General features: G+C 47.2%; 3 protein-coding genes, 1 long non-coding RNA gene and 2 gene segments (V, D, J or C); 5 read left to right on the top strand and 1 right to left on the bottom strand.

Moving 5' to 3' along the window:
* LOC123381268 (immunoglobulin lambda-1 light chain-like) overlaps positions 1 to 12,225 on the top strand; it is a 670,720-nt gene that overhangs the window by 341,407 nt on the left and 317,088 nt on the right. The window lies entirely within an intron of this gene.
* Positions 1 to 12,225, top strand: part of LOC105260055 (immunoglobulin lambda-1 light chain-like) — a 512,144-nt gene that overhangs the window by 191,351 nt on the left and 308,568 nt on the right. The window lies entirely within an intron of this gene.
* LOC109497182 (immunoglobulin lambda-1 light chain) overlaps positions 1 to 12,225 on the top strand; it is a 638,912-nt gene that overhangs the window by 336,137 nt on the left and 290,550 nt on the right. The window lies entirely within an intron of this gene.
* The window catches only part of LOC109496970, a 927,213-nt gene that overhangs the window by 637,301 nt on the left and 277,687 nt on the right, over positions 1 to 12,225 (top strand).
* Positions 1 to 12,225, bottom strand: part of LOC109493267 — a 222,712-nt gene that overhangs the window by 1,139 nt on the left and 209,348 nt on the right. The window contains exons 6-8 of one of the 5 annotated variants that reach the window (XR_006588099.1): positions 10,708 to 11,088; positions 8,014 to 8,241; positions 1,147 to 3,032 (exon numbers count right to left, since the gene is read on the bottom strand). This is a non-coding gene — a long non-coding RNA (uncharacterized LOC109493267). Of the gene's footprint in view, positions 1 to 25; positions 3,033 to 8,013; positions 11,089 to 12,225 lie in introns of those variants that run through there. The other 4 variants (XR_006588101.1, XR_006588100.1, XR_006588102.1 and 1 more) reach the window with 4 other exon arrangements.
* The window catches only part of LOC101099449, a 328,726-nt gene continuing 326,607 nt past the window's right edge, over positions 10,107 to 12,225 (top strand). Inside the window, 2 exon segments of the V gene segment in view lie at positions 10,107 to 10,231; positions 10,347 to 10,650. Coding sequence covers positions 10,186 to 10,231; positions 10,347 to 10,650 — 350 coding nt within the window.

Here is a 12,225-nt window from a genome sequence, read left to right as displayed (position 1 = left end):
AATGACTTACTATGTAGATACATACCATGAACGTTTGTTTGGACTGTTGTGGAATCCCTGAATGAACTTGGACTTATAGTTCTGGAGTCCTGTGGTTTCAGCTCTTCTCCCTTGAGTAACCTCTGCTCAGCAGCTCTATCTCCCTTGGGACTCTGCCTCAGATCTATTCTGAAACAGATCTTTCAACCATACCTTCCTGGCGAGGGTCCCAGGAAGCACAACATTTTGGAGGGCCCCAGACTCAGGGTCTGGAACCAGATAGGGCAGTGAAAATGGTCAAGGCTCGGTGAGCAGATAGGCATGAAACCCACTCTCCAGTCTCCATTCCAAAACGGAGCAGCCTGGTGGGATAAACAACCCCACCCAGGGCCGCCCTGCCCAGCTGTGGGCTCAGGAGGTGGGCTCTAAATGAAATACTCCATTGTTGATTTTGGGTGAACTTATTCTTGCTCAATTAGGGCATTGGTCCTAAACTTACCAACTATCTTTGCTTTTGTTTTCAAGTTTAGGGCTCGGTTTGCCCTGACTCAATGTTCCTCAGCATCCAGGGCTCTGGGACAGAAGCTCTGGAAGCAGCAGTGAGCTGGGGATATCACGAGGTGTCCTGGCACCAATGAGGCCCAGGCACTGCCTCTAAACTCCAATTGATACTGTCGGTTCTTAGCCTTCTGGAATCTCGTACCATTTCTCTGGCTCGAGATCCAGCAGCCCAGCTTCCCTACCATCTCCAAGCTCCACCCTGAGGACAAGGCAGATTATGACTGTGTGTCATATTTGAGCGCTGGTACTTAGCCCACCAGGGAAGTGAGAGCAAACTCTGCTCTGAGCTCATGGGACTCTTCCTTACTCTTATCCCTGCTTCTTTCTGTACAGGGACATTTCTGCTTCTGTGGCTGGGTTTCTCTCTGAATTCTTCTTCTGGCTCTTAATGAAGGACACAAGGAATCCTCTCTGGGTCACAGGTCTCTGGGAAAATAAGACCATCTCTGCTGAGTAACAGGGCCCAGAATATGGCTGCCATCCGATGCATGGAAGTCAGGAGCAGGGGACCCAAAGAGTCTTGTCTGGTGCATTCAAGATGCTCCAAGCACAAACTGATGGTTAAATTCCCCCTAAACCAACTGGTCCATATCATAGGCGACACCCTTGCATTCAATAGCCCTTTATTGGGGTCATTCTTCTGCAAGTCCATTGCCAAAGCCCTGGTAACAAGAAAGCCTTCAAGATTTGCAGAAGGAATAAAGAGAAGTGGGGACAGATGAGACCCTTCCTTTAGGGTCTCTCCTTTGACCTGACACTCCAACAGTACTTCCTGGGACAGAAATGGGGGAGAATTAGAGGGACAGACCTGTCCAGAGGGACAGGCTCTGTACAGAATTGCCTTCCCACAGACCCCAACCCACTGTCCCTGTACCAAGCTTTGCACATGCATCGGCCTTTTCATTTCAGTGAAATATTTCCCAATTGGTTCTTTTGTCCCATCTGTGGAAAAAAAAAAAAGCTGGTGGGTTTGTCTGGTGTGCCACTCTCCTCCTGGCCTGATTCCAGTTATCCTGCTAGATGAAAGAAAAGAAATAAGCACATCCCCGTGTATCATGAATGTTTGCTCAGTCCACTAGGGAACTTGCGAACAGATCTGGGCCTCCAGTGGTGCTTCATGCTTCTTATTTTCTCGTCCCGGAGAGGCAGCCACTTCACAGGGACTGACGGGAGAGGCCTCTCCTCTCCCTGGTGGCATCACATCCTGGTCATTTTGTCCTTTGTTTCTGTAACTCTGGCCAGGGGCTGGGCCTGGCATCTTTGCAGACATCAAAGGAGGAAGGAGCAGGAGGTTGAGAGGCACTGCCCAGGATGTCCTGGGGACTTCACACTGGTAACCCCTCCATGCCTGCGATGGGAGGGATGGAATCCTTAAAAAATAAACTTGCTGGGGACAAGTGTGAGAATGCATAGGCGACTTCCTAAAATTTCTTTAATTGTGTAAGGAAAACGTCCTGTTAATACTTCTTTGAATGGAAGCAATAGCAAGTGGGGTGCCTGGGTGGCTCATAGCTTAGGTAATAACAAGAGCACTACAAGCCCGACTGCGAACAGGACAGTGGTTATTTCTGGAACTTTTCTTTCCCTGGAGTTCTCCCTTTGTGGAGGCTCAAACAGTACAAATAGCCTCCCAGGTTTCCCTGAGTATTGGAATTAGCTAAAGAAAACGACAGGCCGTTTAATAGTAACTTTTAAACATTGGTTGCAGAGAGCTCCCGTTTCTGGGATATATTAGGGCAAGACTGTGCAAAACAGATTGAGAACAGCCCCTCAGAGTGTTTCCTGCACGTGCACCTCAGTAGGTGTGGTGGCCTGAGTACTAGCTCCCAAAGATATCCAGTTCTAACCTTTGGAAGTTGTGAATGTTACCTCTACGGTAAAAGGCACTTTGCAGATGTGATTAAGGATCTTGATGTAGGGACTGTGTCGGTTCATTTTACATGCTGACCTCACTGGCCATGGGGAGACCAAATTAAACATGATTTTCTGGTATGTCTGTGAGGGTGTCTCCAGATGAATTCCAGGGATTAGCATTTGAACTGGTGGACTCAGCAAAGTGGGATGCTCTCCCCCATATGGGTGGGCACCTTCCAATCCATTGAGGGCCTGAATAGAACAAAAGGCCGAGGAAGGAGGAACTTGACTTTTATTTTTTCCTGTCTCACTATTGAGCTGGAACATCTTACACCATCTTTTTCTGTTCTCGGACTGGGATTTGCAACATCGGCATTTCTGGTTCTCTGATCTTCAGCCTCAGACTGAATCACACCGACAGCTTCCCTGGGTCTCCAAGCTTGCAGCTTGTGGAACTTCCCAACCTCCAGAATCACATAATCATATATGTATGTGGACCTATGTATCTCCTATTGGTTCTGCTCCTCTGGAGAACCCTGACTAACAGAAAGTCAAGGCACGTTATCTTGGATTATCTGGTGCTCCAGAATGTAATCACGAGTGTCCTTCTAAGAGGAAGGCAGACTTCAGGGGCAGACCTGAGGACAGAAAAGGAGAAAGCGTGGTGACCACAGAGCAGCAACTAACATCACATAGCTACCAGCTATGTGGAATTCTGTTGGCTTCTAGTAGCTGGAAGAGCGAGGAATCCGATGCTCCCCTGGAAACTCCAGAAGGAGCCAGCCCATCTGACTCTTTGATTTCAGTCCTGTCAGCCTCATTTTGGAATCTGGGCTCCCAGAAGTGTAAGAAAATAATTTTCTATTATTTTAAGCCCCTAAGTTTATGATGGATTGTTATAGTGATGGTAAGAATGTGATACCTCTGCATATCATACGTTTTGAGATCTTCTCCAACTATTGTGCCCTTTTAATTTGTACTGTACAAGCTTCCTTTGTGTTTATGCCCTCCCACTGATAAAACTCAGGTGTACGGTGAATTAGTTTTTAATGTTATCCAGGAAATTCACTTTGTTTTTATAGGTTATAAATCATGTCTAATTCAAATTATTTTATTTCTTAATTTGAAACCATTGTACTTCTTATGTTTGCATCGTGATTGATTGTGTGGGCAAATTATTCTTGAACGAATTAAATAAGATAGTGATTCCTGTATCTTGGAGTGCCTGAAAATCCACCAGTAATATATCACTAAAGAGAAACCCTCTGCTTACTTCTTACAGGAAGCATCCAGTACCTTCTACTGACCTCCATGGGACCTCTGCCTTGTGGACCCCAGACAATGGGGATTGATACCCCATCCAGCACAACTTCCAGTCTGGTGGCAGGTCTCTGACCCTGTTATTTATGCACAGGCATTTTATTGTTATTCAACTTCTGAGGATATACTGATTTCTAAACATGCCTATAGCAACAGATACATGAGTTTTGAAGGCTCTTCCCCCTGCCCCCAATTCCTGAGACTCTTCCCAAGTTGACCAAGGGGTTCACATGCTTGAAGTTTTTAAATGTGTAGTATGTTATAGTGGAAATGTTCTGTGTGTTCCCTGCTCCATAGGACTTCTCATTCCTAGCCTTTATAGGAGCTTGTTGACTGAGAGAATTGAAAATGACCATATGCTGCTGGGCCAATGAAGCGGATGCTATGATGAGTGGTCCAGATTCCATGAAAGTCATGTCATCCCTGATGCTGGAGGGACAGAGTCCTCACCTTCCAGTGTTCTCCTGAAACTTCTCTCCCAGGAGGGATTTGCCCTCTCAAAGTCATGTCCCTCTCCGGAGCAGCCTGCATGTAGTGATTGTTGGATGCACCAGTATACAGTCTAGGCTGTCCTGCTGTAATATGGGAACACCGAAGGGCTGTCTCAGCTCCAGAAATGCCCCTGGAGTTGGCTAAGACTGCACCATAGCCCAAGTAGGGCAACCACAGATGAGCCTTTCAGATCTGCCTGCCTAAGGAAACCTGCCTCCAGGATGTCAGTACAGGTATCTTCAGGATCTGCCTTAGCTTTCTAGTTAAGGAATGTGCTTCCTGGGCCATTCAGGCCATTGACTGAGCATGTCAATGTGAAAGGCCTCGCCAATTCTCAAAACTGGGATTTCTCTATGCTTACTTCTGCTCTGGAGCTCCCCAGTGGGCAGGTTGAGATTTTCTCACTGCTGCTCTGAGTTTGGAGGCTCTTACTCTCTAATTCTCCTTCTGCACCCTTCTCTCTTCTCAGGTGATACATCTCCACTGCTGTCTGTAGGCTCTCCCTGCTGACTCCTGCTCTCTCTCCCCTTTATTCTTCTCAGGCACTGTCCTCCTTTTGTCTTCTGCATGTCCGTCTCTGACTGGGAGAGTGCCCCGGGAGGGGCTGAAGTGTCACACCACGGGGGCTCATTCCCTGATCCTTCTTCTTCTCTTCCTTTGCATGGGACAGGGGTGACACCAACAGCATTCTTCTATGTGCTCACTTCCACCTCAGCATCGGTGTCCAGGAAGACCCGGCCCACGACAGGTGGCATCATGAGGGTGACTAATTAGCCTGGTTTACCTGAGACTTATGGGTATTTCAGGACAGGGAGCAGTCAGGCCTAAAACTAGGACAGTCTGGGCTACTCTAGGGGCAGGTATGTCTGAGAAAGGAGACACAGAAATAAGATTCTGGAGCAATGAAGACTCCAACTAGGGGATTAGGGATAGGAGAACATAGAGCAATGTGATTGTTTAAATTTTTACTGGAGGGGAACAGAGGTGGTTTACCTGTAAGACAATATGCAAAAGCAGGGCCACGTGTCAGGCAATTGAGAAATACAAGGAAACGGGTACTTTTGAAGAGTGTGGGGACAACCCTACTGCTTTCACTGTTATAAGAGTCTTGCTAAGTGCAATTGATAATTTGCAAAACGTAAAAGGCTGGGAGTACAAATCAGCAAGGACAGGCCTCGAGTGAAAGCCAAAAGTCCTCCTTATTAGTTGAAAAAGGCATCCTACCTGTGCAGAGGTCGGGGAGAGCTGAGGCCCAGAACTCAGTCCTCAGAGTAGCAGACCTCCAGAAAGCAGTGATCTCTCCACCAGGCAGCTTTGCTATATGCCAGTCAGGGCCCTGAATGGATAACTACAGGTCCTGAGCCACAAGAAGGAGCCATGTGGATCCAAGCACCCAAAAGTCTTGAGTCAATAATTCCCCTGAGATATACAAGCTGACAGAAGTGACCCCCTCTTAATTTAGGGCTCATCCCTACCCTGCCATTGCTTGGAGATGGTACAGAAGCTTGTGCTCTGAAATAATATTCACCACCCCCCCGGGGGGGGGGGTGGATCCATCCCTTCCTGTCATGCAGGCCTGTGGGCCAATAAGTAGGATTATGTCAGCACAAAACCAGGACAAGAGGGTGTACAGGGGCATAGGAGCTGCACAACCAATCAATTATATACGGTAGGAACTGGAAGATATGCACAGGGCTGGAATGTGAGGGTGCAGGATCAAGAGGCAGAAACTCAGTTTGGATGAAGGGAGTTTATTATTAGAAGCCTTATTAGAAGCACTCTTAACTGCCAAGGATGTTGAGACAATCTGCAAGCTCACCGCCAGGACGATGATCCTTAGAAAGACTGAGAAAATGATGGCTTCAGAAGCATTTGGCAGGAGTGGCTCTACCAGGTAAGGCTGGACAGCTCCCCAGGGTAGATGATTCTCAGGAGGGCCTGGCAGACACAGCATTTACTTGAGCAATGAGGAATGTGCTGGCAGAGAAGCACCAGGATCATCAAAGAGTTCAGTGGGTGGCTCTCCTCTAAGCTAGGGCCAGGTTGGGGAGGCAGGGAAGAAGGGGGTTCTGTGGTAGCAATAGAGATGGCAGGACCTGGAAGTGATAGAAGCCTGTTGGTGAGGCTTAAACGTAGAAGTCAAGTGAGTGGCGAAGAGAGAGGTACCAGCAAGGATGCCTGAGCTTCATGGGTGTTGGAAATGGTCAAGAGTACAGAGCCCCTCAGGGCAAGACAGATGGACCACCAAAAATGTACCACCCACCCTGTGATCAGAGCAAGTAAGGAAGGGGAGCTAGGAGACTGGGAGGCTGAGAGTTCTAACTCTAGTAACAAACTCCTTAGGAAGCCAGATCTGCAATGTCCAGTCATTCCAGAGTAGAGTACTGACTTTATGTATGAGTTTCCTGTGGCAGCTGTGACAAATCACAGACTGGACAGCAATAATCGAAAGAAATTTATTCCCTCACAGTTCAGGAGGCCAGAGGTCAGAAATCACCAACACTGGGCCAACATCAACGTGTTAGTGGGGGCCAAACTTCTTCCAGAGGTTCTAAGTAGATCCATTCCTTGCCTTTTCCTATTGCTGGTGGTGGCCATAATTCCTTGGCTTGTGGCTCCATCACTCCAATTTCTGCCTTCTCCTTCATATGGTCATCTCCGGTGCGTGTTTGTGTGTGTGTGTGTGTGTGTGTGTGTGCACACGTGTGTGCGTACATGTGCGTGTGTGTGTGTGTGTGTGTGTATGTGTATAATCTCCCTGTGTATTTCTCATACGAACACTTGTGATATATATCCAGGCCCTCTTCTTATCTCAATCCAGGATACTCTTCCCATCTTAAGATCCTAATTTAACCATATTTGTATAGGACCTTTCCCCAAATGTGATAACAATTACAGGACTTGTAAATGATTATACCTGATATCTCTAGAGCCACAGTTTAGCTCTCAATTCCCTACATACAACTTTGTGTTAAAAAAAACTCACACATCTCTTCATGGGTGGAACTAGAGTCCGAGATTTCCCAGACAGGACTCCCCTCTGACAGGAGGTGCTTAGAGCTAGACCCTCAGGCTGAGGCTCCTTTGAGCCCTGTCCAACTCCTCCTCACCTGCTGAGAACACAAAATCTTTTCCAGGGTTCCTAGAACCTCCTCAGTTTCTCCCCTCTTGAGTTTTATGTCAGACATTTAAAAACTCCAAAATGTTTTCTCTTTGTCCCATTTCTCTCTTGCATGTCTACTGCCAGGATTGGCTTCAATTTTTATTCCACATTCCTCTTACTCTGAATAGAGACCTACCTCCCAGGTAGTGATCCATTGACAAGGGTCCCTGGGGAAGCTAGTGGTCCTGAGCTGGGAGTGTGTCAGGTGACAGATTCTACTCTAGATGGAGCGTCAGGAACTTATCCATGGAGCATAGAGTGCATTACACAGACATCAGGAGTGGTGGGTGGGGAGCAAATTCCATTTTGGAAGGAGAGGGAGAAAGGGTGGAAGGGAGGAGAAGCCGATTCCCTAGTCTCCTCCTTATTCTTGGTTTTGGGCTGTCTCAGCTAAGCCACCAGGGGGCAGCAAGAGCCTAGATTTGGGGACTGCAATGACATCCCCCCACCAAACCCCATCCCCAAAGTCCTGCTGAGGTTTCTCCAGGCCTCAGCTTCTTTCTCCCCTTTCCTCCTAAGGGGGAAAACTCTTAAGTCTCTTGTCCCTTCTCTGCACAATACAGTAAACACCCCTAAAACTTAGTCCCAGACCCAATCTCAGGCCACTGCAGAGGCTGGGGACAGAGAGAGGTGTGAGCACCCACCCTAAGGAGAGGTGGAAAGGGAATGCCATGTTCCCAGCCAGGTTTTGGTTTCTGGAAAAGGGGCTACTAGAGCTCAGTTCGACTGGAAGCCTTTGCTCATCCTCTTCATTCAAAGCAGGGATGAATAAGTCTTCAGCCTTCTGTGCAGCCAGAATTGTGTTTTCCGGGAAGGGGTAACATGGGAAAGAGCAGGTCCTCTGCCCCTCCCTTCCTCCAAGCCATGGGTGACTGCAGAGAGAAACCAAGAGAGTAAAAGCACAACACCAAGTGTGGCATTTGCCAGGGTGACATATAACAAAACTACAGTTCTATTTTGTGGCCTTCTCCTCAGACCTGGCTGGGAATATTTTTTTGTAACTTGCCTGAATGCAGCTGGAAACTCTTTGGGCAAATACCTTAGCTCAACTTCCCCACTTAATTCATTCCACGAATAGGATTACTAACTGGGCTGTTGGGGCACATTTCTGTGTCCTCAGAAAGATCCAGACATGTGAGGTATAAAGATATGGGCATTTCAGGCAGAGGAGTAGCCTGTGTAAAGGTGCTGAGGTAGAGGGACTATGGCCAATGAAAAACGGAAAGAAATCTAGTGGGCTGGGCAATGGTTGACTGGAGACTCAGAGCAGGGAGATGCATGGGAAGCTGTGGGGACAGCAGATAGATCACATCATGACTGAAAGCCTTGTGAAGAGGGTGAGTGTTTTCTAAATGAAAAGAGAATTGAGGTGAGGATTTTCCATAGTTTATACATGAGTTTTAGTCAGTTTTGCTTAGAGTTTTTACCCCAAACTGATTCTTTTCTAGAAAGCACTACTAGATTAAGCAACTCTCTGTCTATGGAAGAAACTTTACCTCAGGAAGGTGCATATCTTGGAATGGGGCTTTCTCAATGTGCACAAAGAGGACATTAGGAAGAAAGTCCCATATTCCCTGTGACACTAAAACGTGCCCTGAGGAGAGATCCCTGGAGCTGGGCCCTCAGGCCAAACCTGACCCCATTCCCTTTTCCCATATCCTCAAACAGTAGAATTCACCTTCTGCTTTCCATTAGGTGGCTTTCAATCCTACAGAGCTTTCTCTTCTTTAGACAGTATTTTTTTCCCCTACATTTTGAGAAGCCAATCTATCTTTACCTGTTCTCATTTTTCTCACTCAGCCTTTCTACTGGGGTTTGTTTATTTAACATCTAATGTTGACTCCTCCCTGAGCCCAGAGATGCCTCACAAGCAAGACTTCTAAGCCAAAGCTGTGGTGGGACATGCTGAATAGTCGTGAGGTGAGCGGTGGGCCACCTGGTGTGGCAGATGGCACATTCCATTCTGGAGAAAGTTCCTGGACCAAAGGAAATGTGCTACCAGGGAATAGAAAGGATCAGGGGGTGTGGTACTGAGTTGGATGGGGGAGGGAAGACCACAGTGGGAGGAGAGGAGGGATTTCCAGCTGCCTTCCCTTCCCTGGTGCCTGCAATGCACCTTCGGGGGGCAGCGAGGGCCTGGATTTAGAGAAGGGATTTTCTGTGATTTAAGCTGTCCATATGAAATGTAAAGAGTTCCTTCCCACTGAGCCCCTCTGAGGCCTCAAAGTGTTGTCCTCCCCAATATCATCTTCTCAAAGTGCTGAAAAACAACCCAGGTTTCAGCCACAGCCTCAGTCTCAAACCACCACAGAGACATAGGATGGAGTGATGCATGAGGACCCATCCTGAGGGCATAAAAAGGGGGAATCATGGCCCCCAACTCCACCTTTAGGCCCAGGAAACGGAGCAGTTGGATCTCATTCAGCCGGCTTGTCATCCTGGCCCCACAGCTGAGTCACACATCTGGAGGAGAAGCCCTGCGATTCCTTACTTAGGAACCACCAGATTCTCATCACAGGAAATGTAAGGATATCTATGGGTTGGATCTATTTCCAGGGCACTGTCATGAGCTCAGTATGACCTGACTGATAATATGTTAAAGATTTTAAGTTCTGAGTAAGGTCTGCTGCCCAGGGATGCAAAAGTATCTAGAATAAAGAGCCAGGTCAGAGGGTTGAGGAGAGGCAGGTGCAGGAAGCACATTTGCATAGAGGCCCCTCCCTCCTCTGAGCAAGGGGAAGGGGATAAGAGAGGTCTTGGGGAGCCAGGCCCAGGGTTGGGGTCTCAGAAGGCAGTGCTGTTGGGGCATCTGCACCATGGCCTGGGCTCTGGTCCTCCTCAGCCTCCTCACTCAGGACACAGGTGCGGCCTTCAAGGAAGAGTCCACAGGGACATCTGGACTGATCTTTGTCTGCTCTTCAGACTCATTTGGGCCCCCAGCACTGAACTCACTGGAATATGTTCTTTCTCTTTTCAGGGTCCTGGGCCCAGTCTGCCCTGAATCAGCCTCCCTCACTGTCCGGGGATCTGGGACGCACAGTCACCATCTCCTGTGCTGGCAGCAGCAATGACATTGGGAGATATAGTGACATCTCCTGGTACCAACAGCTCGAAGGCACATCCCCCAAACTCCTGATTTATAATGTAAATTCCCGGCCTTCAGGGATCCCTGATCGCTTCTCTGGCTCCAAGTCTGGCAACACGGCCTCCTTGACCATCTCTGGGCTCCAGGCTGAAGATGAGGCTGATTATTACTGTTGCTCATATGCTAGTAGTAATACTCTCCACAGTGGTTCAAGTTTATGGGGAAGTGAGACCAAAACCTTCTCTGTACTCACAGGCTCCCTCCTTGCTCTGAAGGTGCTTCCAACCCTGTGCAGAGGGGACTTCATGCAGCATGGTCTTGAGAATTCAGGTCTCTGTTCCTCTTCCTTCTCAAGATAAAGTAAAATGAAACACATTCTGCCAAATTGTCTGGGAAATGACAGAGCCTATTTGCTTCTTTGATATGGTCCTAGAAAGTGATTCTTTCCAACTCTGCAATGGCGGGAACTAAGGACCAGGAAGTGCCTGTGCAGTGCACTTCCTGCAATTCTGAGGGAATCCTCACTTTAAATGACTCCATCTCACACAGCAGTGCAGCCTCGCTTGAATTCAGTTTTCCAGAATTGATGTTGTCTTATTAAATCCAGTTTCCAACTTTCTCTTTTTTGGTTTACCTGGGGGGGGGGGTGCAGTAAGGGTTTTTTTCAGTTATATTTAGACAGCATACAACTCACAAGTTTCAAACAATGGCTCTTAGTATATTCTCCAAATTGAGAAAACATCACTGCTATCACATTTCTATTGTCCTAAAAAGAAACACTGTAACTATTGGCATTCATCTTCCATTTCCCACCAATTTGCTCAGCCTCTGGTAATCAATGATCTACACTCTGTCCCCATAGCATCCCCAGTTTGAACATTTCATATAAATGGAATTGCACAATAGGACATCTTTTGGGAATGACTTTTTTCACTCGGAATGATGTTTTCAAGGTGCATCCATGTTGTAGCATGTACTAGTATTTAGTTACTTTTACTACCAAAATATATCCCATTGTATGGATAACTCACATATAAGGATTGAAATATAAGACATTTTTCAGTTGTTTCTACCTTGCCCTAGCCAACATGAGCCTCCTTGGTGAGCCATTCTTCAGCATGTCAGTGACTGAAGTAATACCACCTGAGAAAAGATCTAAGACACAGCTGAGGGAATGAAGATAAAGGGAAGGGTTTTCTTCCCCAATGTCCCTTCATCTTTAACTCCACATCCAAGGAATCTGAACAGGAGAGAATATGATTTGAGACTCTGTGACAGATAGAATCTTCCCTCCCCTGAAATCAATGAGCCCCTGTCCTGGCAGCAGCCCTGCATTGTGGACTGTCTGCCCCCAGGGTAGGCTCTTTCCAAAATGGCTCCTTTGTTCCACAAGAAGAGTTATCTAGTATGTATGTCCCCATGTCACAGAGGTCCCCAAAACATCTGATTTCCATGGGTTATAAACCCAATTTCTGGGTGAAATGTCAATGATAAAAATTGCAAAACAACACATATACAAAAATGATGGCCAAGAATTCTTCATGCATTGAATGAACCTGAGCATGGTCTCCAGAACCTTGGTCAGGACCAAGTCTCTTCCCGGTTGAGCAGAACTTTCCATGTTAAGCACTAGAAGTGCCACATCCTGGCAATGACCTCATTCATGGGCAAATGGGGATGGATGTTCAGTTTAGCATAGATCCTAGTCTCTCTCTCCCATAATGTTCTTCTATGAATTATTTTCAAAATCTGTTTCAGTACTGTCTCTCTT

Source organism: Felis catus, chromosome D3 (assembly GCF_018350175.1).
Source record: "Felis catus isolate Fca126 chromosome D3, F.catus_Fca126_mat1.0, whole genome shotgun sequence".
NCBI classification, from domain to species: domain Eukaryota; kingdom Metazoa; phylum Chordata; class Mammalia; order Carnivora; family Felidae; genus Felis; species Felis catus.
Note: the sequence above shows the minus strand (reverse complement) of the source record. Positions and strands in the feature narration are given on the sequence as shown.